Source organism: Bemisia tabaci, chromosome 9 (assembly GCF_918797505.1).
Source record: "Bemisia tabaci chromosome 9, PGI_BMITA_v3".
In the NCBI taxonomy this organism is placed as follows: Eukaryota; Metazoa; Arthropoda; class Insecta; order Hemiptera; family Aleyrodidae; genus Bemisia; species Bemisia tabaci.
Window position 1 is genome coordinate 15,824,393 of NC_092801.1, and position 27,945 is coordinate 15,852,337.

Sequence of the window (27,945 nt, forward strand, 5' to 3'; positions counted from 1 at the left end):
TATTTTCAGGAAAGGACCATTTGACAAAATCATATCCCCAGGAAGTAGATCTTAACATTGAATTATTAAATTTTGAGGTCAAACTGTTAGAAAATAAATACAAAAATACATGGAATGAAAGCTTTGCTTCTTTGTCGGTAGTGTAAAAATAAATAGAGTTAAGCAAAACAGTAACATTTACATTACAGTATTTCCGCACCTCATCTCCTATTAAATTTTCGTGGAAAGAAAGCAACCAATATCCCTGCTCGAAAGTTCTCGCAATTTTGATCGCCATATGAAGGTTACTTTCATTAAACTTTAAGCGGAATAGTTGGTCGCTTTCCTTCCAAAACATTGAATAGAAGATAATATTTTTAAACACCACAATGTAGATATGCCTGTTTTGCTAAACCTTATCTAAATATAAAATTACCTCTACCCCATGACCTCTTTTTTTTGGGGGGGGGGGGGGGTGGGGGCTTACAATTCAAAATTGGATAATCCACTTTGCCTCTCTAAAAAAGTCTAAATAAAACTCAAAAATGTTCCCAATGCCAATTAGCCTATACAATCTGAAAAATTCCCAAATGCACCATAGTTTTAAGAATAAAGAAATTTTCGTTTTTTAAAATCAATCCTCCTGTTACAGTGGGTATCATGAAATTTCCAAAGGAGTCCTCAAGAACTGTTCTTTTAAGGTTCAGTTTCCATTAAATTTTATCCCCTTTCCTTCTTCATATTCAGTTTTTAAATTTATCCTTACTGACTTAAAAACATGCACAAATTTTGTTCCAGGAAATGTTTGGGAGACACCGCAAATGGACAGTCGAACCTCTCCTACGCCCCGCTACGGTCACTCAGTTGCCCTGTTTGGTGTAAGAAAAATTATTTTCATTTGTGATCAGTTTTTTGTTTTGAGTCAAGCAATTAAAGTGTTAAACTTGTGACTGCTATCCAAGCTGTGTTTAAATGGTCCCTATAACTGGCTTTGATTTGAATGTATTTGTTACATTTTTAACTCTTTGGAGGAAAAAATTAAAATGACAATGACTTGAGTTCCTTAAACCACAAGCGCAACCTAAATTCATAGATACCCCAAACATACCAAATTTAACCCTAAAATTGCTCTTCCTCAAAAGTTACGTATTTTACAAGGCAACCTTTGAATCATTCTAAATTCGGATAGGCTCAACATTTTCTAGTATTTGTCGGGCCGAAATAATTGTCAAACGCTCATTTATGCAGTTTGAAAATTCTTGGCCCTGAAGTCCCTATTTCTGTAGATCACAACATGTTCGTAAAAATTCATAAAAAGAGGTGAAAACATATTACAGTCTATCGATTTTTGAAGTATTTATGTATTTTTTTGATCTTTTCAGGACAAAATATATATGTACGGCGGAGTAAAACAAGGGGGAGAAGTATGCAATGAACTATGGGCTTTTGATGTGAGTGCAAAGACATGGGAAAATATCACTGTCAGGATCGACTCATGTCATAATAATGTCACCTCAAGTTTCTCTCAATCCTATTTGTGCGGTAAGATGTGACATTGTTCTTTATCTATAGTGCATTCCTTTTGGGAAATTAACAGTGTCTTTTACTTTTTTTTATTTTATCAAAAGATTTTAAGCATAGTAAATCCGTGTATAGCAGGAGAGCTAAATGCTTTCAAAACTCATTTGGAATTTCAATAATTTTATTCTAAAGAGTGTTCTTAAATATTTGTTACTCTTTTTTTTTCTAATTTTGATCAAAATCGCCATCTTCACACGAAATTTCTGAATGAAGCATTATCAACCTAGCAAATACATCTTTTTAAAAACGTTAATTTTCTGCTTTCCACATTGCATTTTACAAAGGAAAAGTTTCTCGTTTGATTTGATTTACAAAACTGCATTGTATTGTGGCTCTATTTTGAGTTTCATGCGGAATCATGAAACTGGGTCGACCTGTTTGCATCAAATTACATGTCTGCCGCAGTTTACGTTTCAAAGAAGGAAGCTCCAAAAATGTGCAAATTTTCTAAGCAGATTGTGAAGCAAGAAGTGAATTTTAGAAAAAAGTTACAGAAAGTTGAAAGATACCCCCTAATTTTTTTAACCATCACCTATTAGATCATTAATAAACCAGGATTTTTAATATCAATGTTATCATGCTTGAATATCGCCTCAATAAATTTTTGTTTTGGATTTCAGGACCTTTAAAATCCGCAGGCCACACCGCAACGCTGGTGACAAACAAAGCCAACAAATCGGAACGTATGATCATCATTTTTGGACACTCGCCAACCTATGGATTTCTAAATACCGTACAAGACTATCACTTTGGTAAGTCTACTCTTCCAGAATAATTTTTACCCTAGAGTTTGAATAATTTTGTAGTTTAAACAGAGTCTCTGAAAGGCGGAGATTATCAGAATTTGGTCTTATGAATGCACAACGCCGTTACTGAAATCCTGAAAACTTGTTTCAAAGCACCCTCGAGTTTATTTAACCAACAAGGGATTGGAGGATTAGTGGATAAGTGTAGTTTTTGCAATTTTAAGAAATGAGTGTTTAACGTATCAAAATTACATGGAGCCTTGTGGCAGCAAGAAAATTCGAACTCACTTTTTGATGCTGAAAAATTTGATTTCAGTTGTGAAATTTTCACAGAATGCATTTTAAGACTAGTTTTAGTTAGAATCATTAACATCTCAATTTTTTCAAAAATTGCACTTAAGCGTCTTGTCCTCCAAGCCCTCCAAATATTCTGGCTTGAAATGTGTAAGGAATAATTCTGACTGGGTTAAGGAAAATCAAAGAAAATTTCAAGAAATAATGAGTTGCTTTTCTCTTTTAAAATAAAAAATGAGAGGAAATTTACAACATCGCAATTTGAGGTATATATTTTCAGAATTTAGCCATCTATATTCAAATCTAATCCTATGCGTAAAGAGAGGACAACATATCGATAGTTGCCAAAAATGCATATCTCAGTTGCAACGTTTAAAAATCTCTGATTGGGTTTTATTTTCCTCATGGGAAACCAATCAAAATGCTTCTCGAATGATTTTTTTAGAGTGATTAAAGAAAATTCACAAAATCTTTTGAAATTTATGGAGTGAAGAGTGTATTTTTGTTGGGAATGTTTTAAGAATGTGTAAATATGTAATTCTCTTGTTTTTTAAGGTACTCGGAATTGGACCATAGTTAAAACTAAAGGATTTATCGTGAAAGGTGGGTATGGCCACAGCGCAGCTTGGGATCCTATCAGTCAGAAAATCTATGTTTACGGTGGATTCGTGTCTGAAAGTTCGTCCTCCTCTTACTTGAGCAAAATGATCTACTCTTACGAGCCGAACACCCGAACTTGGTGAGTAACCCAGTAATTATTTACTCCTTTTTTTTTATCTCTTGTTTTTCGTTTTCTCTATTTTTTCTTTTTATCCTTGTAGAAAAAACTTTTTAAGTACTCCTCAATCTAAATTGTTCATCAGCAATAGAGTTGCTCAGTTTTTGCTTAGGTAGTTTTAGTTTTGTTGTACTTTTTTTTATGTGCAGTTAACTTTTTTTTTTCATTGTTTAAATCACTGTTTTGATTCAAAACTTCATTGTTTCGTATCTCTAAACTTGCTTGGTGAAGTAAAGAAAAAATTTCGCCTAAAAATCCCTGAAAAATTGTGTAAAAAATGGTTGGAAGTTCTTTAGAAAATCGGTACTATATCAGAGGAGATTTGGCAACAACAGAATGCCTATTTGGCGTTTTTCCTTAGCATAGCAGTGTCACTGCTCTGGGAGAAAATATTTGATCCCTGAATAAATCTGCAACTAGTTATCCTTTTATCAAAGTACGGTGTAAGTATCATGAAAAGTAAGGAAAACTGAGATTTGCTTCTTCAATTCACAGGACTATGTTGATGTCTGCACCAAGCGCACGATTCCTCCACTCAGCAACGTTCATGGGCAGTCTGATGCTAGTTTACGGTGGAAATACTCATAACGACACCGCATCCTCTCATGGCGCTAAGTGCTACTCACAAGACTTCCTCGCCTACGATAGGGTTTGCGACACATGGTCCTCCATCCAAGTTCCTAATAATTTGAGGGCACACCTCGCCAGGTTTGGACATTCGGCGTCGATCTTTGAAAACTCCATCTATATCTACGGAGGGTTTGATGGTCAAATGGTCAATGATATACTCAAGTAAGTATCAGAGTTAATCAGTGTTTTTTCAAAAGTATGAAAATCAGCATTTAATTCCGAAGACAGGTTTGATTTAATTCAACTTATGTGGGGCAAAGGACAGAAAATTCCATTTCAGATTTTGCGTTGTTTTTCCATCAAATCCATTTTTACAAGAACTGGAAGGTCAATAAATAATTTCCCTCTGAAATATCGGCCGCAAAGAAAGTTCATTAAGGTGATTCGATGGACGCCATATTTTGTGTCAGAACGGCATGCAATATATCACATCAATTGGTTCCATTATTTCAGCTACTCGTCATTTTTCTCCAATTTTGAGATCGCAATTCTGTTGTCAGGAGACTAAAGCACTCACTTACCAATTTTAACAAAGAAATTCAACGTAATAAAGGCGTGGTTTTTTCAGAGAGAAAACCACGCCTTTATTACGTTGAATTTCTTTGTTAAAATTGGTAAGTGAGTGCTTTAGTCTCCTGACAACAGATTTGCGATCTCAAAATTGTAGAAAAATGACGAGTAGGTGAAATAATGGAACCAATTGATGCAATATACCGCATGCCGTTCTGACACAAAATATGGCGTCCATCGAATCACCTTAATATCTTTATTTTCCTTTTTCCGTTTTTGATGAGGAAAAACCAAACGTGCAGGAATCATTTTAAAATCTGAAAAATGGGTGTTTTCCTCTTTTTTTTTTGGCAAAGCGCATCATCTGGAGACACGATCAAAAAATCCAAATCTAAGCTTTTTTGCCCTGAAAATTTTAGTCGAAGCCGAATATTTGGTGATTGTAAATTGAGATTGACACACTCATTGAAAACTTCCTGACATGTTTTATGGGCAACTCTCACTCTGTTCAATAGATCTGTTGAACTTGAGAAATATAGACGACTGAATTGACTAGACTAACTAACAGCAACCCACAAGGGACCGTACAATGAGTCCATCATTTTTCATCTTTGTCCATAATAACCACATTTTCAAACAGTAGGATTGCTCCATTTCTCCTTGTCTTCTTTGTCTATCGCTTTGTTCATCAGTTTCAATAATCAGTCCGCATTTAAGTCTGATCATCTTCATTGTATTATATTTTTACATTGTATAATGCCAAACAAATCAGCCTGCTGATCCACTCTTGCTAAGATGATTCCAGTTTCCTCAGCAGAGTGTTTACAAGTCCGGAAAGTACAGAAATAGTACTGATTTTTTAAGGGCGGTCCGTCAGTACTGAAAAAGTGCAGAATTCCGCAAGGTCATTTTTTCATTTTTTGTCATTTTTGTCACAATTTGAGTGCAAAATTCAAATTTTTGAAATTTGCTGAATTTCGTCAATTGGATTAACTGAAAAAGACTTAATTTTCCTGTTAAGGAAGTACTGAATTTCTCGGGAATGTACTGGAAAAGTACTTTAAAAGTACTGATTTTTGGCCAGCCTGTTTTAGTAGACACCCTGGACTCAGAATGAATAGAAGTAAAATCATAGAAGTGAACCAATTTCTTTTCCAGATTTACACCTGGGGTTTGTAACAGCTCGATGAGTCAGTCGGCATGCCTCAGCTCGAAACTAGGCGTCAAGTGCGTCTGGCACCGAAAATGGAACCGTTGCCTGTCGTATGAGCAAAGTCTCCTGCTCCCAAACGAAGAAGGCCTCATAAACCAGTGCCAGGAGGAAAGCAGGTCGCACGTTGCCAATGCGATCGGCTTATGCTCGTCGCTCAAAGACTGCAATTCCTGCGTCCAGACGTCCCTCAAATGCGGGTGGTGTCCGTCAGGCAGCTGCATCTACGACGAACAGTGCAAGGAGCCCAATGAACAGTCGGACGGCTTCAGTTATGTTAGGGTGAGTTTCAAAATTGTGCGTGGAAGCCCTCCTGCCTATTACGCCGCCCAATTCCTCAATGAATTCACAAGTAATTTTTGTCCAAAAAATTTTTTTTCGGGTTATTTTCTGATCAAATTCTACATAACTTCAGCTGTAATTCAAGACCCAAATTTTTACAATCTGATCATTACTGAAAAAAAGTAGTGCATCGTTTTGTGACGCACAGAGTGATGCAATCCTTCCGTGTATTAACAAATGCAAAAATAACTGTTTTACCTTTATGTTTTTCTTCATTATCCTCAACTTTTTTTCTTTTTTTTTAAAAAAAAATAAGCTTTTTTTGGAGTGCAGTCACCACAAAAGAAATTTTCATCACTCTAAAATTGTTTCCCCGCTGCCTTTGCTAGAACTTGTCAGAAAAAGTGCAATTTATCAAATTGAATTTATTTTTGATCAATTAGTTTCGATTATATTGAATCTGACTTATCTTCTGAATCTATTTAACAGCCCTACGAGTCTGAACCGTCTTGCAACAAAACGGATGATGCCATCATATGTGCGCAGTATCACTCATGTCAAGCTTGCTCGCTCCTCCCTCAATGTCACTGGCATGAGAATGGGCCATGTAAGCCCATCGCCAATCTTACTTTGGATGATCAGCGGGTAAGTTTTTTTTTTAATTTAGTTATTCATCTTTTTAATTGAACAAAATTGAAAATCTGCACATATTTCCATTGTGAAATTCCAGAGTTTTGAAGTTCAGAATTATAATAGTCTAGTGAAATAAGTTTGAACTATGATATCATTGTGAGGTTTCTTATAATTAGATGAACAAATAATACCTCTAATTCCTTCTTTTGTATAGAAACGTGAATCTCAGAACTGCATTTCGGTGTCATATTTTAACACTATTTTTTTGTCTTATCACCAATCGTTTTAAGGCTGTATTTTTTCATTTTTTTGTTGTTAATCCTCGAAAATTATTGCAAACATTCAGGAAAGTTCTTCAAAATGCCTTTAAAGTTCTCGATTTTAATATGTAATTAAATCTTTTTGAAAAGTCTTTTCAAGTCCTTGGATTTTACGGGTGAAAACCTGTCACAAAACTGATTCTGGGTTGGCATGAACTTAACCATTCTTCAACAGATAGAAAAACATCCTGTCCTACAATTAGTCAAATAACAAATACATTCTCTGTAATTCTTGTACGCAGGAGGTTGGTGTTTCCTGTGTGAGTAGCTGTGCGCAATTTACATCCTGTTTTAATTGCACGCAAGAGGAGTGTATCTGGTGCCAGAATGAGGAACGCTGCGTGGATAAAAACGCATACACAGCCTCCTTTCCGTACGGTCAGTGCAGAGAGTGGACCACTGTTCAACAGCGCTGCAAGATCTCTTCATCAGGTCAGATTTTTTGCTTATATATATATAAAGTCGCCTTACAACGCACTCTGGCGTTCTACGACACCCAAACGTCACATATGCCTGTCTTCTCAGAGGTTATCGGGGAACTGACACCACAACATCTCTTCGTCAACGCCCTGCCACCAACCCTTTACGGGACGTCCCCCGTGATTTTTTGCTCTTCCTACCTGAAAAGTTCTATGTCCTTATAATTTCATCCAGGGTCATTGTGCTGTAGTATATATCATACTATTTTGATTATTCTGTATGATTATTCAGCTGTAGTATGTTTTTGTTGTTTACACAATGTCTGTCGTGATTGCAATTTTTCAGGGATCCAGGCCTCTTTGAAAATGTTTTTTTTAACCAAGCTTGTTAAAAACGCCATCTCTTACGATACACAAGTGGCTAGAATTTTAAGATGATTCTTGTAAATTAGGTTGTTTTTTCTCTCTCCTTTTTTTTCTTGAAAATATTTTTTGTTGAGCACATTGAAAGATTGGAGTATATTGAACGTTTGTTTGTCCATCAAAAATACTACATTGCACTAATAGCGCTTCAAAATTTTTTCAACATCTACTTTCAATGATTTTCCAATTCCTGCGGGACTTTTTTTCTTCCTTTTTTTTAAAATATCCCCCATGAAACTCAAAGAGTGCCGGGTTCTTGTGAGTAAAAAATTTGGTAGTGAAATCTTGATATTTTCCTCCTGTATAGAGCATCATAATTTAGCCAAATTCCTATGATGTCTCTTTCAATAGGGGGTACAAAATTGGATTGCAATTAAACAATTCTGAGCTTGGATGAAACTTCGAATAGATTTTCTCAAGACTTAATTTTTTGACCAAACACTTCAAACTGTCATTACTCCTGTTTCTCACATTTTTTGGCAGTGTCTGCTCCAACACCTTTTCAAATTAATCTTTTAAGCAGTGGTACAATCTACATTCTGACTTAAGTTTTGTCACATTGAGATTCGTTTTCCCAGGGATGGTCACATTTACATAACTTCCGTCATAGGTGTCAACAGATCTGCCTTTTATCACACATAATCTCACTTTGATCTGAATAGAGTTAAACTGTGTAGCGTAGGTATGATAATTCTGTGTTCTTTTTTCTAGCAGGAGAGTCCGCTTGTGGGTCGTACCACAGTTGTACGGAGTGTCGAAATGATCCCGAGTGTGGTTGGTGTGACGATGGCTCAAACACCGGGCTAGGACACTGCTTGCCTGGTGGCAGCAACGGCCCTCACAGCCCTATGACTTGCGCCCCTCACTTATGGGCATTCACTTATTGTCCAAGTAAGTGCATCAATTTTGGGCCCTGTGTACCGGTGAAATGAACAGCAGGCTGATTGTTGAAATTGATAGACAAAAAAGACATGGGAGGTCAGATAGACAAAAAGACAGGGAGTATAAAGGGATCCCATTGTTAGAATGGGTGGTTCTTATAGACTAAGGGGGTAAATGCAGAACTTACTACAGGGTCTCCCCTGGGTTGCCGTCATTTAGTCTATACCCACCTTTTATATCCATTGCAACTACCCGCCTCCACTAAAAGAATCCTTCCATATCCCTTTTGTCTTCTTTGTCTATATATTTCAACAATCAGCCGGCTGAGCTGTTCACATAAGGTGTTTTCCAAAAGAATCTATCTGCGGCAGGTAAATGGTAAAATCAGGAATTTTGTCAAATGCCCTAGCAAATAGTATTCTTATTTCGACTGAAATCCTGAAGATGTTCCTAATTTTAGACAAAATAATCCATTTTTCCTGTTAGAAAAAATCCTCAGAAAAAATTTGCATCGTGTACGAGTATTAACGATTTTTAGCTCCTGAACGAACATTGAAGTTTTCAGGACGTCTTCAAATACAAAACTTTTGAAATCTTAACATCTACATACATGAGAAGCATTTGCAAAGGAAGGAATAAGATAAGTTTTTAGATTTGATGGGTTTTATTTCCCAAAACATTGAAAACTCGTGAACACCAAGTTGGGCTCTCTGACAAGTGTGATCTACTGATGAGGTCTAAAAAGACTCAAATCGGCATAGATCTCTTGACTTGACCTTAACTTAATATTCCAATGAAAACTGCCTGAGCTGAACACTTTCCCCTCTCAGTTTGGTATTGGTACTCATCAGAGTTAAAACAATCATTTTTGACTCTAATTATAATTTTTGGAACTTCTTGGCTTTATTTTCCCCCTGAAATGGTGTGGACCCACCACCATTTCTCCACCTTGTTTATTTTTTATGTTAACTAATTTTCCCCCATTTTTTTAGCTTGCCAATGTAACGGCCACAGTACTTGTCCCAACAACACTAGTGTATGTGGACCATGCGCAAATTTAACCCAAGGTCGCAATTGCCACCAGTGCCAGCCTGGTTATTATGGAAATCCGCTGAACGGAGGCAAATGTGAACGTAAGTCCTTTTATATGTTCGTATTTTATTTTCTCGGCCCCTATATCTTTTCTGTTCTCTAAGAATCGTTTAATTTATTTCCATTTTTATTGTGCGCCAAGGGTTCCAGAAAAAATCAGCACTTGTAATAATTTTACTTCCACAGTGCTGATTTCGATGAAAAATAAAACTTCATTTTTTTATTACAATGCATCCTTTTTGACTTTATTTATTCATTTATTTATTTATCTATTTACAAAATACACGGACAAAGTCCATTAGCAAAGTTACAACAATAAAAACAAAACAAGAATGGCAGAAAGGAAACAAAAACAAATGTGAACAAATTCGAACAAATTATAAGATGAGGTAAAAAAATTAACAAAAAAAATAAATTCACATTTCCCTCCTAAGCTTCACCCCTGAAGTGGTCTCTCATCAGCGACTTGAAAACCCCTAATGTTACATCTAATAAATCGACAGATTTATAAAATCTGTAAAATCATCTAATAAAACTTTGAGATGATCTTAAAATTTCACTCAGATATTAGCCACCATTGATAAATAGATGAATACTCAGGTATTTGCTGAAGAATACGGCAAGGATTACAGAAGAATTCTGTGTTGGCTAGTTTTCTTTTTTTTTTTCAATAGTTTGCAGTTACGTTGAATCAGTAGTGACTTTCTCAACTCTCTTTCAAAAATGTTTTTTAATGAGAAAAAACTTTCCTGTGAAACATTTTTCTTCGAATTTTAACATTACTTTTATTTATTTCTCTTGCTTTTCGTAGCGTGTGAATGTAACGGTCAAGGAACGCAGTGCCATGGTGACACTGGGAAGTGTTACTGCACGACTAAAGGCATTGTCGGTGACAGGTGTGACAAATGTGACTCTCAGAACCATTATCATGGCGATCCTACTAACGGTGGCTCCTGCTTTTGTAAGTTCAGTTTTTCTCTTTTTAATTTTTGGTCATTATGGGGCAGTTATGACTTGTTGCCCTCAAAAGAATACTGTCAAAATCATGGTTTCTAGGACCGAGAATAACCAGGATTTATCTGTATATGAAATATTTTAGGGAAAAGCAGTGAAAAATCAGGAAGTTGTTTTCAGAAATCAAGAATCTCTTTTTCTACTGCTTAAATACGTATTTGAATCGTCAAATCATCAGAATAATAGAGAAGCTTACATCGACCAGATAATATAAACAAAAGGAACGCTTTTCAAATTGAGAACTTTGAATTTACGCCAAAGGATCGGCTGAAAGATAAAAAAATGGACATTCATACCTGGAATGGACCACTAGACAAGGTACAAATTTAAGCATTCTGATACAATTCTCTTAATCAGAATTTCACGTAGAGCACAATTTGCGCAATGAAAACTAATGAAACAAACTCCAAATGAAGATATTAACGTTTTTATTTCACATTGGTTACGAGCAATTTGAACTGCCCGCTGACAAGAAACTCAAAGCTCTACAAGAGTCAAATCGCGCACTAAAACGGTTTCAACAAGCTTCTCAATGGGTAATGTTCATTTCCCACCATGTGTTGTTCAAAATATAAGTAATTTGCTACAGCTGAGCCGAAACGTCAAGATTGAGGTTGCCAGATTTTTATATCGCAGAGTCTGTCATGATAACATTTAGCGCATGATGCAAATCTTGCAGAGCATTGAGACTTCATGAGTGGGTGGTTTGAATTCACGCATCAAGAATCATTAAAGACCTTTGGAAGGTGTTGATTTCGGTAATTTTCGTTGTGCGCGTCGTATTCTACGTGAAATATCAGTCAAGAAACATGTATCAGAATGCTGAAATTCGTACCTTGTCTAGTGGTCCATTCTAGAGAGTCTTATAGAATTCCCCAAGCACAATAGGAAAAGTGGAAGAAAACTTTTGTTTCCCTTCAGGAAATGAGCCCCCAAAAATCAAGGAATGGGCAATGCTATGGATTCTAGTCTTCATGGTCCATATGTAATTTTACAGATAATTTTATCATTAATTTTATTGATGTTTTAAAAATCGTTCTAAATTTTAATTTTAAAGAAATAGCAGAGTGAGACATGCTGTCATGCTGAGACATGGCCTCTATTGACGATAAAAACTGAAAAATATCAGCAAAATTGGTCATGGATCAGGAATTTCCCCGTGTGTCAAGCTCTTTTCAAATACATGCAGGTTAGCATAAGCAAAAATCAAACATATGATTTACGAATAATTGATTGAATATTTGGATTTGTAAAATCGCACACGTTTCAATCTATTTCCGCAGAAAATTGGGAAGTTTAATTTGAAACATCAGAAAAATCTGAAATGACACCCGTGAGTGAAAAGATGGTAGCCAATTAATTTGTTTCATCAAAGAGAGTGAATTGCTTCAATTTCTGTGAAAAGTCAGAAGGCATTTTCTCTCATGGAGAAAATTTACTAACTGTCTAACTCTAACTAACAGGGTAGCTGATCTACTTTTACTCTAACAATGAACGCTTTCCATCAAATCTTTTTTCAGACGAGCTAGCAATAGACTATCAGTTCACTTTTAATCTATCAAAGAAAGAAGACAAGCACTATCAGCAAATCAATTTCAGAAATAGTCCCACCAAACCGGACATCGACGCTGAATTCAGCATAACGTGCTCTGTTATGGCCAAAATGAACATCACAATAAAAACAGGTCAGTTTAAGTTTTATGAACAACTGTTAGCCTTTGTCTTGCAGTAGAAAAACATACCTGATAGAGGATTGCAATGATTCATCGCCAGATTTTTTTTTTTTTTTTTTTTGATATAGTAAAATAAACAATAATTATCATAAGTTGAAAATATGCAAATCTACTTATCAACCTGATATTCAGTTTGATCAATTACAGTTTTTTAAATGTATATATTTTTTATGGTGCAATAAATGGAATAAGCCCAGGATTCCAAATTAAATAACAAAACATTTAGCCAATCATCTTCATTTTTTTTTACTCTTTTTCTCCTTATAAATTACAAAGTTTTACCCTAACTTAGTCATTCTAAGTATTTTTATCTCAGATCTGCATCAGTAATTTCCCTTATTTTTCCTTGAAAGTTTCACTCTAACTACTTTCAGTATTATCTTATCTCCTTTACAAAAAGACCCAAAAAATTGCACTCTTCGATCAATTTGGAATCTGAAAAAACATAGACAATTTAAGGTAAAAAAGCAAGTAATTCCTTACATATCATTTTATCAATTTCCCATATGTCTTTCTTATACTGTTAACTTTCTATTACAGCCAACAGCGCTGAAAAACCGTTTTTAACAGCTCACAACTGCACGCAGTCGTATAAAACTAAATTCCTCAAGACTGATTATATTTTCGGGACGGAGAATAATATTTCGATGACAACTTTCCTCGTCTACGTTTATGATTTTCATCCTCCGCTGTGGATCCAGATTTCATTCTCTCAGTATCCGAAGCTGAATCTGCAGCAGTTCTTCGTAACTTTCACATCGTGAGTGTAATGTTTTCACAAGGTTTTTCCATTGTGCTTTTCCAAGAGTCAATTTTACATTCAAGTTGCTTCCACCAAGCCAAGAAATGCCAATAAAATTAGTGTCTGTTAAGATTTACTTTTACCGGACAACATTTTTTTAAACCAGATATTTTTCAATTTAAGCGAGTGTGCGGAGAAACCAACTGCTTATGAAGTATGATGCCTAAAATAAAAATAATGCTTATTTCAGACGTTGTAAGTCTCAGCTAATTTTTTTTTCTTTTTTTCTTTCTTTTTCGGAAGACGAATCAACAGTCTCTATTTCTAGTTTGTATCTGTGAATTTTCTTCACTCATTCTTGACTAACTCACACAAAATTACAATGAAAAATTTAATCAGAGGTTTTTAAACGTTTTAATTGAGGTACACATGTTTTCCTTTTAGCCATCAATATCACAGCAGTCCTCAAATATTTCTGGAAGGTCGTTTTCAAGGTTCCTAGTATTGATAAGTCCGCTTTGCAGAATTCTGTAAATTCATCTCAAGATTTAACTGTGTTGTTGCTTATTTTAGAGAGACATTTTTTCTTATCATTTGCTGCGTGATAATCAGTTTTATTCATTTCTTGATTTTCCTTTTCGAACCATCTTTAACTCAATAGGAAAATTTTGTGTGTGCTTGGAGTGTTAAACAAAAACTTTGTTTGTTTCAGATGTTTTCTTCTGCTTCTTCTCGTAGCAGCAATTCTGTGGAAAATAAAGCAGAAATATGACATGTATAGGAGGAGACAGGTAGAGATAAATTTAATTATTGTAAATTGATAAAACATGCCTAAACCATATTAGATTCTTCATCAAACTTTACCACATTCATCAGTAATAAATATAGTTGGTTCAGTTTCTGAAAAAATGGACTCTTCGTGCATTTTTAAATTCAATCTTGTGTGAAAATGCACTTTACTTAAATATTTTGGATTTGGAGGTCCAAGCATCTAAAAATTTCTTCAATAAGATGAGGAAGTTTAAAAATACAAGTGGAGAAGAGCGTGTGTCACACTGTCAAAATACTCCATCAAAATGTAAAGGTCAAGTGCTGTGATTGGTCCAAGTCATCAAATAAGCCAATCACAACTCACCATACTTTGTCAAAATTTTGAGCAATTACTTATTTTCACTCAATCACAAGTTTCAGCTGTAACTATGGGTCAAAATGCAAGTCAATCAAGGAAAAAAGATGTTCAATATCTATGATCAGTGCTTTAATATAACCTCAATCGACTCTCAAATCAGTTCTAGTCTTTGTTATCATGGCCTCAAGGAGCTAACTTTAAGTGATTTGCCACCTAGAGCAAGTATATTTTCAGAAAATTGTTGAAGAAAACTTTGCTTAGATTTGTTTGAAAATAACCACCTGATTGAAGTTTTGTAAAGTTGTTAATCAATCGTTCTTCAGTCATCTGAGTGGTACTGAAGTTTCAATAAAAACTGGGTAGATTTAATCTATGATATATTATTGACTATTCGCACAAAAAGTAAAACTGATAAATGGCAATTTTCATCACAATTGTCTTGCTCATTTTCAAAACAAATTTTTTCTTATTTTTCTAGCGTCTATTCGTGGAAATGGAGCAAATGGCCAGTCGCCCATTTTCGCAGGTCGCTGTAGAGATCGAACGTAAAGATCAGAATACCATCTACGATGACGTTACGACACTCACTGTCTCGAGTTCACTTAAGCGCAGGAAAAAAGTAAGTTCTTGTTTTTGATCTTGAAGAATCAGCATCTTCAGAAAAAATCCTATTAAAAATTATGAACATCGTTTATTTTAGTCTCTATTGTGTTATGTACTTGCAATCGTCAGATCTGAGAAATAGATTATAATGCACAGTCATTTTCATCAACCTATGTCGAAAAATCAAGATGCGAATTGTCTATAGTCAACATTCTTAATATCCTGATGTATAAGTTGCGAGTGGTCTAGTTGAGTTTCGCACCAAAAGAGAGCTTAAAGTTACATTTTAACTTGATAATTTTAAATTCTAAATTCAGAGGACTACGAATTTTCATTGCTTTTTTCAAAAACTATATTTTATCACCTTCAAACTTCCAAATATTTTGACTTCGGGCTACCTTCATATTTTTGGGCATTTTTAATGCCAATATGAGGTGTGGACCTGCAAGAAAGCAAGTTTTTAGACATCAAGGATATTGTATTTTAATTTTTGAAGCTCTGTATTTTGCCTCTATCGCAACCAGGAAAATCCCTCTCTGGTGTTTTGTGGTGTGCAGATCTTTCTCTGCAAAAAACTTAATTAAAACCAGAAATGAATGACTTAAGTAAGGGATTTGTATATATATTGAGCTCCGCTATTTAGATTAAAAAAAAAAAAAAAAAACGTTATATCTGTGCCTAAAAGTAGGTCTTGGGGGAACTTACACAATGTGCAATTGTTGATATTAGAAATAAAAACATGATGTGTGACCATTTATTTTAATAATTTTAGATATGTGTTAAAATTTCTTGTAACTTCTAAAGAATATATACACAAATTGAATTCAGTCTCCAGTCAGGAAGGAAAAACAAAACAAGTAAGAAAACAATTTGTCCTCAGATGGAAAAAAATTATTCTTATCAGTTACCGGAAAAATCGTATTGATTTGTATTTTTTAAATGATTGTAGGATGAGCTTCTCCAGTTGAAATATTTTATTATTTCTTACGTTTGTCTGAAATTTATTTCACCTGATCATATTTTGCTTTTGTCCTCTCTACAGGACTCCCCTAGTCCAATTGCTTTGGAGCCATGCGCTGGGAACCGAGCAGCCGTTTTATCTTTATTAGTCAGACAACCAATGGGCTGTGAATCCTTTACGCCCAGCGGCCAATCAGGTAAGCAATCTTTTCAAGAAAAATGTCAATTTTCCGCACTGTTGCTTACTCTCACCTTTCTCACCCACTGTCTAGAACATCTCAATTGAATCAATCATTTTCAAAAAGGCTCAAGTTCCTGGAATGGAAGTACAAGAAATACAGTCATACCTGTTTAAATCAAGCTGTTAAAAATCTCAGAGCTCATAAAAGTAATGTGCAAGAAGAAAGCAATTTACAATCGGACTGCAGTATTTCAGAAATCGTCCTATTATTTCACTCATAAATTGAGAAAAAAGGGAATTGGCGTCTGAGCCCTCTTGAGAATGAACCGAAAAATTTCAAAATTCTCCCCCCCCCCCTCCATTTTTAAATTAAAGTTTGCAGTATAATAAATCTTTTTCTGCTTCTCACTTTCCCAGTGGATGCGTACTTAGCCAAAGCAACAAAAAATTTTCGATTTTTCGGCGTTTCAGTCTTTTTGAGAAAGACTAATTTAATTTTCCTAATCTCAGAAGGAAAGCAATGCACACAATCTTGGAGGTCAGTTTAGGGTATCTACTGTTTGAAAAAAGTACAGTTACTCTGATATAGTAAGGATTTCTCCAAATGCTAAGGGGTTGTGTGGAATTCTCAAGAAAAAGTACAGACAGATATGTGAGATTTTTGTGATAAACTTGAAAAAGTAACCTCGAGAGTATGTAATATTTTTACTTAGTGCATCATGTAACGTTCTTGCAAAATTTCATAATTTGATTCAGTTGTTTTGGTCCATTTCTTCAACATCCTTGTTTTTAGCTAATCGCGCTGCAATACAAATGTTCCCATGCGGGTGTATGAATCGAATGAGGTGTGAGAATTTTTCCAGGTTCAAGAGGGGTTTCAGGAACATGGGAGTCAAATTAGCTGAAAATCTGTGTAGAATCAATCAAGCCATTTAGGACCTTAAACATAAACGAAAATTGTATTTTTAAAATGAGAATGCCAATTTAAAATATGGGAAGACTAAAAACATATTGCACCTCTGCATATACTTATAAAAACGATTTCTGACTGTGGCTGTTGCTTATTTTTGAAACTTATCACTCCAAATTTTAATCCCTTACTCACTTATATTTTCTTTTTGTTCTTTTCAGCAGGTCTAGTAATTGCCTCTGCTCTAGTCACTTTGGGTAACCCAAGGAAAGTCAGTATCGACCCTTCAGCAAAGATAGACACAACCAAAACGAAAATCCGAAAATCGAGTCAACACCCCGATAGCTGTATTTAACACGGACTTTACTCCTGTCTTTACTTCTTCTTCTCTTTTTTCCTCTTATTTTTATTCTACGTTCTTTATATTTTGTTATTATTTATTTGTTCCCAGTACGCTCTTTAGGTTCCTCAGAGACATTGATTCGTCAGAAAGAGTTGTGAAACCAATTGACGGAACTCAAACTTGACTGCTTCTGAAGTCACGTAGCTTTCAGTAGGCAAATTTCCGTGACTGGATTCCGTCGAGTTTTTGACCTACTGCCAACCTCTGTTACCAACATTGCCAATATTCTCTCTGGGCAATGGTGCGCCTACAACATTTGATTTTCATGCTGGCAGCAATGATGGCCACATCTAAAATTCTCGAACCACCTCCGGAGGTGAGTTGAAAAGCGGATGGATGGGAACGTTGGCCAAAATTCATCATGCAAGTGAGTTTAGCATTAGAATAAAAAATTATTAAATTTGTATCTTGACCCTGATAAAAGTGTAGAGTTGATTTTCTTTTACTTTTCTTTAATCCATCATCGACGACGGCCGTTTCGGTTTTGGGTGTGTCTTATTTTAAAGTTTTTAAGTTTTTACAAGTTTCCAAGAGTTTTTATCTCATGAAGTAACACGTTTTAACAGTTCAGACACGTCATATCGCAGTATATTGCAAGGAAAATACGTAAGACCTGAAGATGGGATCCACCCGAAACGGCCGTCGTCAATACTACTAAAGGAAAGTAAAAGAAAATCAACTCTACACCATTATCAGGGAAAGTATAGGTAAAAATTTAAAAATATTTTATTGTAATGCTATTACATCCCCTGATCAAGAATGAAATCACGAAATTTAACTCAGTTTAGTTCTTGACTTCAGCAGAGCGTTTTTCACCTTTGGTTTACAACCTTGCCGATCAGGTTGAAAAAGTCGACCGAATCCACTTGCAAAAATTCGTCCAGTGGCAGTCTTAAACTAAGGTTTTCAATGCTGGTTAGATATTTTAATAGGTTCTTTTATTCATTTGAGCTCAAACGAAAAGTTTTCCACGTATCAAGAGTTAGATCTTATCTAAGTTTTTGTCCTGGACATAAGAATAATCCCAAGCATGTCCAAGCTTGATGAGGCAGCTTAACTAAAACTTCTGTTGAAAACAATGGGTTTTTTTTCTCTCTCTCTCTCTCTCCTGCTATTTTTGTAACCTGATTAGTCTCATAAATTCTTGGCGTTTTGTTTATTTGGTTGTTTGTTATCAATCTAGTGGAGTGTAACTCTGAGCTTGCTGTTTTTGGGCCCTTGAAAGTTGCAAATTCACTGCAACTTACAAGACATCCTCTTGAATATTCTGTGGCAAGCCAAGATCGACTTAATTTTTTTTTCGAAAAATGGACATTTCTACTTTTTATACTCATCAAAGGTTTCTCCAACCTTATAGTCTGACCTTCAAATATTTGAACAGTCCTTTTTCTCTATTGGATGTGAGAAAATTCAATACTCCAATTTGCTTTAACCTTGACTACTTACTGATTTTCAAACTTCGTAAACATTACCAACCGTTGCTCTTTCTCAGAACTTACGTATTTTGAAAAGGGCTTGAACCAAAATTGTGAGCATTTCATCAAGTGAGATAAAACTAACACTGTGTCCATCTGAAATAAAGTTTTGATTCCTTTAACGGAGAGAAAACTGAAAATACTTAAACTTTCATTTAACTTAAAACCTTGAGGTCAGTACTTAACAAAATCCGTGAAAATTAAATATTGGCCGTCAGTTTGGATCATGTCACAGTTCAACTCTTTTCTATGTTTCAATGTTTTTGAGCTTTACTAATTGTTTCAAATTTTTTATTTTTTTATTAACTTAATTTATTTCCACTTTCTTACCTTTCTATTTTATATGTTTTACTGTTTCACTGTTCGCCAGCAAACTTAGAGTAAGGATTTAATCTTTTTGTTTGCTGGTTTCGATAGAGAATTTGCCAAATTTTGCCTGTTGATTTAAGAGGAATCGGATGATTTTTTTTTGTTAACTTGCAGCTATGTCTCGATGTCCAAGACCCACTGCGCAAGGGATGTTTGTTGATTATTTACAAAATTACTCCCAGTTGTTGACAACTGAGATTTTGACATTATCGTGTCCTTTTATTTTATGAAATTTTTCCGCTTCTAATGTGGAGTTTTTGGAATAATGATGAGGAAATCGTCTTTATTCAATTATTTTTAATTTTATTTTTTTACAAAAACATCTTATGATTACTCTAAAACAAAGGAAAGTTCTGCTTTTCTGTATCTTGTATTCAAACAGTGCCCCCTGGGATCCTCAGCTTCACTAAATATATTTATGCGCACCTAATTAAATCACAGAGAGAACTTTATATTAGTTTTTTGTTTCTATTGAGTTGTATTTTGGCCGTAACCAGGCCGGTTTTAATGCGGCCTCATTTCATTAATTCCTGAGAATGACTGAATGTTTTATCTTCATTATAAGCGGAACTGATATCTGTGTTCTTCCATTTAGTGCATAAGTTTTTAAATGCTGTAATTTTAATAGACAAGCAATGCTAGCTGGCAAGTATGCTTGTGCAGTGGGTTGCCCATCGTCCTCTTTGGGCTAATTATTGAAATTGATAGACAAGGTGGTAGACAAAGAAGGCAAAAGGAATTTATAAAGCAATCCTATTGGTGGGCCATTTCAACCAATAGAATCGCTTCATTATCTCATGACTTGTTTGTTTATAGCTTTGTTTATCAATTCCAATACTCAGCCTGATGATTTGGTACTATTGTTATTGGGTGGATTTCGTGAGTTTTGCTCTCACTCATCGACGGTACCCTCCGTTGTCCCAGGGTAGCAATGGTGAATCATTGTCTGTTTATGGCATCAAGTCATAGCTTTGATCACTTTTAACTTTTTTCTGTTCTTGATCATGGGTCTGAATTGCAGCTTTTTGCTTCTTTGCTTCGTAAGGCAAGTTTGCAGTAACAATCTTTTTTAGAGTGTTTAAAAATATCGCTCTCTGTCAACTTAAAGTAGTTTGTATCGAGGTTCAAACAGTAAAATTGGCATTTGATGTGTTTCACTAAAATATGGGAAGATTTTTAATTTTAGGCCCAAAAAAGGACTAAAGTGTCTGAGCATAAGTCTGAAAAATCATCTGCATCAAATAGAATCGCAGAAATAAAAAAAATAAAAACGACTCCGTCTGTAAAAAAAAAAAAATTATTGCTCTCAACACAGATGTCAGTATCGAAAGGGATCCTCTTTTTGTACACACGCTTGAGCAGAGTTTTCAACAGTAGAATTAGTAGTAACTTGCAATCAAATTCGTATCTCATATCAGAAAATTGTGTTTGAAGAGTGGCAATAACTGTTTTAAAAAGTAACAATTTTGATAAATTGTCATTCATTTATTTATTTTCTTAATGGTTCTTTAGACTCATACACAGAGACAATAGTTCTTTTACAGGGGAAAAAATTGAAATTTGCCCAGATTTTTTATGCAATGGATTGCGTCCAAGTTTGACCACAGTCAAATCTCTTTTACCAGGAAAGGGATGGTTCACCATCCAAGTTCAATCGTCAACAGGATTATTTTGCCGAAATTTTTTGTGAGTGCTGGATGTACATGTTCAAGTTCAGGCGGATAGTTGGACAAAAAACAAAATTTTCACCAAATTAATGCAAGTATCATCTGCATTCTCTTCTGAATGAGAATTGCTTCTTTTCATTTTTGTTGGCCTCGATTTGAACGGAATCGCGAACCCTTTTTTCTATGCTATTTTTAAGGTTTTATAATGACAAAGCTCGGATATCTCAAAACTTTCTTGTCTATTTGTAATTATTACAATGATCTGCCTTCCTACCCCTCTTACTCCCCAATATCTCCTTATTTGCAGCTCTTGATGACTTTAACTCGCTGCCTGACAACATGTTTTTTTTTCCTGAAAAATTTCCTTGGAAGGTTCCCATGTGGACAAGAGTTCAACATTATCAAGCCTCGCGTCAGTGCTGATTGACCTATTTTTGGGGCCCAATGCAATGGGTCAATTCAATTTGTTGATATTTTTACTTAAGTTCTTCACCCCCAAGTTTTAAGAATGTAAATATAATGGCAAAACCAGGGTTAAAATTAGGATTTTTTGACCCCCAAGCGCAGTGTGTGGTTCAAGCTTTATTAACAATTCACCTCCTATGAGACGGAAGAAGGCTCTATGGGTGCCTTCCTTGGAAAAATTGGAAATTTGAACCCCCACCAAACGCCATTTGGAACATTTTTTTCGCATTATAATGGAAAATAATTGGAGAGAATTCCCCTATAGACTTAACCATTAACCAATGAGAAAAAAAAGAAAAACGACCATAAACAGAAAGAAACTGTTGAGAGAGGAAGGAAAATAAAAAAAAGAATAAGGAAAAAAAAACCTTTTGTGGTGTATGACTATGAGCATCCGCTTTTGTAGTAATTACAGCTCCAGGCGAAACTGCACTGTAGTATCCCAATATAGCATTTAGTTGTCAGTAGTTTTTTCAGTGTCTCTTTACCGAAAAGAGAATAGTCTGTTTAACTAACTTGTATCTGATAAACCGGGAGAATCCGCACTTGCCCACTTTTTTAAATTTTTTCTAGAAAATAATGTTTATTTATGATCACTCATTTATCTATCTTTCTTCTTAATCATTCCCTTGTACCTAATTTGTATTTATCTTTTACATAATCCTAAAATATCGTTTTTGTATCGCAATAAGTACTTTATTCCTAATAAGATTGGGAAAAACAGATGATAGATCTCATATTTTCTGTTAAGAAATTCCTTTATCCCAGGAATGAAAATATCAAGACGTTTATAACAAATAGGTAACAATCATTTTCCTCCATTTACTTAAAACCACTGAAAATAATTGTAGAGGAGGCAGCCAGCCTCGATGGATATCAATTTTTTGCATTTGTTTAAATGGAGAAAACCCAATTTGCGTTATGATCACTGAGTTTGCAAGCTTTAATCAGGAATAATCCCTTCAATGTGCCATTTATTTTTTGTACCTGGAAAAAAAGTTGCTGAAGTAACATCCTAGATGTTTAAAATCTGCGAGACACCTCTTGAATGTTATTATGGACACTTGGGCTGTTACAGTAACATCCTAGCTACATTGAATTAGCATCCATATCGTTCGTATCAACATTCAAAAGTTGTCGTGCAGATTTTTAATACCCGGGATGTTACTTCAGCAACTTTTTTTCCGTGTAGCATTTTTTGATCTCTTTAGTTGCGTCCCACACCTATGGTGGTGTTCATTTTTAAATAAAGATCTCGTAGAAAGGTGCACATCAGTCACTCCGTTTCAAATCTGGCCGCATATTTAATGACCTGTGACCAGCCAAAAAAATATTGATGGCTAAAGTTGAAAAATGCGTCTCCATTGCATCTTTCCGGAACGTTTGATTGTGTTTTAGTTTTCAAAAGAAAACCAACAGCCACATCTCCTTGTAATTTTCTATGATTATTCCTGAATGCCTCAAGAAAATTCGTTGAAAATATCTAGAAAAACTAATGTAAGTTCTACTAATGTAATTAACTAATCTAAGAAAAAAAAGAATAAAACACAAGAGGGAGTTTGCAATGCTGGAATTGGAGATCTGATTTTTTTTTACTCTGGCCACGACTGTTCCCAAAAATTCCTGTGATTTCGCTGTTTTCATGAAAACCTAACGTATCAAGATTTTCAGGAATTAATTTTCTATGGCTCAGTGGTAAGCAATCAAATTGGCCCAGGTTTTGGAACGAAGTGATAGATTCTCTCTCATCTGCAAGAAATCATTTATATTGTCATTATTTAAATGAGTGCACAAAAATGCGTCTGAACTATTCATTAACTATCATTTGTCATGCTCCTTGAGAAATGCGTATACATGAATTCAGCGGATGGCAGCTGAATCATGCTTTGAAACATACCTCGATTATGTATTGTTTAGCATTTTTGAACCTCAATCCATCTGCATCAAATCCAGTCAACCACCTTTCAAAATCGTTACTGTCAGTGAAACCTTTGCTGTTCCGACGGAAGGCATTGATGTTTGTCTTTGAAGTTGAGTGCTTCCGTAAATTTCAGGAATTTCTACTGATCTATCCGAGCTTTGTCAAAACACTCTCAGTATTTTGCTCATGCCATTTCTTTTAACATTAGATCTCACAGATTTGTAGGTATATATTTTTTGTATTGGTTTCAGCGCGTGCCTCGCGACGCGTGTTCTATTACATAGAGTCTACTTTCTCAGACTGTGTCAGAAAAGAACTGAACTCCATGATCGTATTTTTAGTGAATTTCAATAACTCATTTTGTATTGTTGTATTTATGTACAGTATTATGTATCCTTGTAAATTTTATCTTTGATGTTAATTCTTATCACTTTTTCCATCTTCTCAATTTTTGTATTATTCCTGAAGAGTTGGAGGGAGTCCCTCTCAATCATCGCACCCAATCTCGAATTTAAATTAAGTTTTAGTTGAAAAATGTGTCACAATGAAAGTTTCTCGAAGAAGAATATTATGCTTTTTTTATGCATCTTATAGACAGGGCCATTTTTAGAATATTTTAGGTTTAGGATCAACTGTTTCATCACAACGGGCTTCCAGACAAGATATGAATCGAAGCATAACGTAACTTTTTTCCCCCCTCAAAATTTTTTAAGAAAAACAAATCACTCAACAGAAAGTCTGGAATTTAGCGCCTCAACAAGACACTTAGACGTGTTCACAATTAACATTAGTTAATTGGAAAAAATTCAAATGGACTACATTTTGCAATAAGGAATAAATATTTCTAGCTTATCGATAAAAGAATCTATATTCATATGGAAACTAGAAACTTATCGATAAGGCGGGTGGTCGCAATGAACACCTTAATAATCGATTTTTTACCATAGCTTCAAATGGATAAATATCGATTACCCATCATTCACGCCTTGCCACTAATCACTTATTCAGTTTGATCAGCGTAACTTTTTTTTTCTTTATTTATACAAAAATTAATTCAAGGAGAGCCCACCACTTGCTTTATTGTAGTATAAAAATTTGGTCGAAAAAAGTGAGGGTCCCCTGCTTTTGGTCCGTAAGCAGTAAAATTTGACCCAAGTAGATTCCAGTTTTTACTGTATTTTCTGAAGAAAATAAGTACACTATTTTGTTTGTTTGTTTTGTTTTGAGCAGGATTTGTGAATACATGAAAATTGTTATTTTTCACTATAAAGCAGAATTTGGAAATTTTTAAATCTTTAATGTGTTCAACTTTAAAATTGGATAAGAGGAACTATATTGCATGCAAACCCTATGCACACAGTTCTTTTTAGATGAAGGAACCATTCTTGTAGTTCCAAATTTTGTACCCTGAGTAATAGTTGATCGTCAGTTTTCTGAATATATTTCCATTGCTTCTGGGTGAAGCGGCATACAAAGACATGTAAGGAAAAAAGTCACTGAATAATTGTGATCTATGAGCAGGCTTTTTTAAACAGCTCATCTTCGGCGATAACTTTTGTCAAGCTTGTATTTCTCTAAATTGGTAGATAGATCTGGTTTTCCTGGCAATGTGCAGGGATCTCCTCGAGCTCTTCGAATCCTATAAAGTATTGTTATCAATGTAGATTTCTATTGTACATTTCTGTGACAAGACTAATCACTGTAAATATTACGCGCGTTTAAAACGTTGGTTTTGTATGTTCTTGCTTTAAGGCTGTGACAGTTCTCCGTCAGGAGCTAGGAAAAGCTGAATTCAACTCTTGTTACTGAATAATTAGACATCTTCCCGTTAAGCAAAACATTTGTATGCTCATATGTTCATCCGTAGTTCAATTTTCTCTTCATTTGCATTTTAGTTTCTTAATCTAGTGTTTACGATTATAATTGAAAACATCTCATGTCATTACCTTTTAGACGAAGAATCGATTTTGCGACCCCACTTCGCTCTTTTCAACTCAAAGATTTGAAACAGTCTCACGACATTTAAGGATTCATCCAAAAGTCCAAAATCATTTGGCCTGCTTTGAGCAGAACCTGCCCAAACTGTCTTTCTCATCGCCTAATTTTCTCTGTTGTTTTTCTATTTCAAACTGGAAATCAAATTTGGAAATTTTTTCCAACATTTCCAAAAACTCTAAAAAACTTATTCACAATTTTTTCAGACGGAATATTACATGGTTTGTCACCAAAAAAAAAAAAAAAAAAAAAAAAAAAAACGAGAAGAAACTAGGCACTGTGAAATCTAGGAAGAGTGGTTCTGTTTTAAACTGACCATTTCATCGTTTCACTCAAATTTAGCGGAATAATTTAATTTTACAGACATGTACCAAGATCTGGATTTCCCATGTTTTTGTGTTCTTTATTTTATATTTTTCTCACGTAATTATAAGTCAAATGTGTATTGTACTTACTCATGAACGTTTGTGTTTAAGATTTCTACAAACTTCCATTATGTAAGCTGGCAGGATTAGTCATTCCAATTGAAGTCGTCTGCCCCCCCCCCCCCCCCCCATCAATGCAGTTTGGTTTTATTTTTGTCAGTGAGATTACTCTTCGTTTTCATTTTCTGACTAATTTCATACCGGAACAAACAATGTTACTTTGCTTTCGGATGTTTATCATTTGGCCACAGTTATAGAGTCACTTCTTCTAATTAACCAAGTCACCTCATTTTTTCTTGTAAACTGAGCTCTTTGTCAATGTATAAAGAATATTGCAAGATATTCTTCAAATAATTGTTAAACAATGTCTCCAAGCCTGCAGCAATTTTTCTCGGAATCATTGTTTTGTTTTTATGAACGCAGTTCTTGAATTATAATTGATCACTGGGAGTCTAGATTTTCAAGACATTAAAATATCATTTTTTCCTTCTCAATTCTGCAAAGTTGAGCCTGAATTCTGTAGGTAATTTCTGAAGTACAGTACTTACTTTCTCATTTTTGAAAGTTCAGCCTTTTTACCTGGAGGCTTTCTCATGGAGGAGGAAGTTTTTTACTGGTTAAAATCAACCATGCATAACAGCCCGCGGCCAGATTGATTCAAAGTCAATAGCCGAAATTCGCCAACTGTGATTAACTCTAAACCATGCTGGGGACGGAAAACTTTCTCAGATTTTAAATCTTAACTTACAAATGTTGTTGACTGTATATTTTCTTTGTAAAACTACCTTGTGTACATACTTTTCTGGAAATTGTCTGTTTATAGCTTCAATTAAAAGTCTGTTTCATGAATTTTAACTATGGATCTTGGTCATTACTTTTCTTTATCTGCTCATTAAATATGATGTAGTCGAGCCAAGTAAATTTGAGGATGGGAAGAAAATTTAGGTTACTATACAGCTAAGAGAGGTTATATCTGTATCATTTGACTGGAGAGACACCAGAAAATTCCAAAACCTCTTTCAAGTTAGAAAAATATAAACCGTAAATGGGTCATCGGCAGAGGTTGGAATTTTGACATTTTTCTACAAAATATCGAAAGCACTGTGTGAGTTAGGGATGAAAATATCCTGGGTTTTAAATCATACAGGCATTATGAGAGTTATGATGAATTAGACATAATTTTGCGATTGGGAACTGCAATTCCTGGCTCATTTGTAAAAAACACTTACGTGCATAGGGAAATTAATGGTGCATGCATTAATTCTAAACCGAGCTAGAATTTATAGTTCCTTATTGCTAAATGTAGGTAGTTTAATTACGTGCATTTGTTGAAACACACAGGCTTAAATGAGAAATGCTACTCACAAGGTAGTCCATTTTCTCAACTTTTCTCCATTATCTCATATCGGGAAAAAATCGTTGAAAATGTTTTTAAACTCAGCTCATTTAATGCGATTTTAGGGAAATTGCTCTTAATGTAACAATACTTGCTGTCGAATAATGCAGAGGTCTGACAATCAAACGTCAGTCAGGGTTCCATTTTATTATTACTTTTGAGACATTCCCGACTCAAAACTTTTTGCAAGATGGCAAAAAAAAAAAAAAAAAAAAACTACAAGACAGTGACAATTTTCATTCAGTGCTGAATTCAAATTTTACAGTCCTGCCTCAAAGATGTCTACCATATTAGCTATATCCCTATTAACAATGGCATTTGAAAAGCACTTGTTAAAAACTATTACTACATACTTTTCAAGGAACCCTTTTTGATTTATTTTTGTAGTGAGATGTTCGTTTGGTAAAATTTACAGAAAAAAGTCCTTTAAAAAGCATTACTCTCTCAAGAGTTTTTTTTAAACCTTTTTTTCAAAAATTTTGAGTGTTAAAAAACTAAGCACAGTAATTAATATTTTAAGAGTTTTTTCACTTTTTTTAAATTGAATTTTTCCTCTCGTAGATTTTAATTGAAATATACCCAAGGAGGGTTCCCTAAAACGTTTTTGACAGTTTTTTTTAAAAGTCGTCCTTTAAAAATTTACGAGGTTTATAATGGTTTTTTCAACAGTCGTTGCTACTAGGGAAATCTTTCACTATGGAACCAGTCGCGGTGAGAAAAGCTGTAAAGAGCTGTAGTTGCCCCCCCCCCCGCCCTCCCTCTCCCCCTCTCCCATCCG

At 34.8% G+C, this 27,945-nt stretch overlaps 1 protein-coding gene across 3 annotated transcripts in view; it reads left to right on the forward strand.

The window, feature by feature from the left end:
• dsd (attractin-like protein dsd) overlaps positions 1-26,626 on the forward strand; it is a 33,875-nt gene extending 7,249 nt beyond the window's left edge. The window contains exons 6-22 of one of the 3 annotated variants that reach the window (XM_072304142.1): positions 778-857; positions 1,362-1,521; positions 2,181-2,312; positions 3,156-3,339; positions 3,874-4,170; positions 5,677-6,010; positions 6,500-6,655; positions 7,206-7,395; positions 8,517-8,696; positions 9,680-9,820; positions 10,591-10,740; positions 12,314-12,478; positions 13,067-13,286; positions 13,981-14,059; positions 14,876-15,016; positions 16,043-16,157; positions 17,276-26,626. In XM_072304142.1, the coding sequence (XP_072160243.1) occupies positions 778-857; positions 1,362-1,521; positions 2,181-2,312; positions 3,156-3,339; positions 3,874-4,170; positions 5,677-6,010; positions 6,500-6,655; positions 7,206-7,395; positions 8,517-8,696; positions 9,680-9,820; positions 10,591-10,740; positions 12,314-12,478; positions 13,067-13,286; positions 13,981-14,059; positions 14,876-15,016; positions 16,043-16,157; positions 17,276-17,406 (2,855 nt within the window). In that variant the 3' untranslated portion in view covers positions 17,407-26,626. Of the gene's footprint in view, positions 1-777; positions 858-1,361; positions 1,522-2,180; positions 2,313-3,155; positions 3,340-3,873; positions 4,171-5,676; positions 6,011-6,499; positions 6,656-7,205; positions 7,396-8,516; positions 8,697-9,679; positions 9,821-10,590; positions 10,741-12,313; positions 12,479-13,066; positions 13,287-13,980; positions 14,060-14,875; positions 15,017-16,042; positions 16,158-17,272 lie in introns of all 3 variants that reach the window. The other 2 variants (XM_072304139.1, XM_072304141.1) reach the window with 2 other exon arrangements.
• Positions 26,627-27,945: the final 1,319 nt, after the last annotated feature.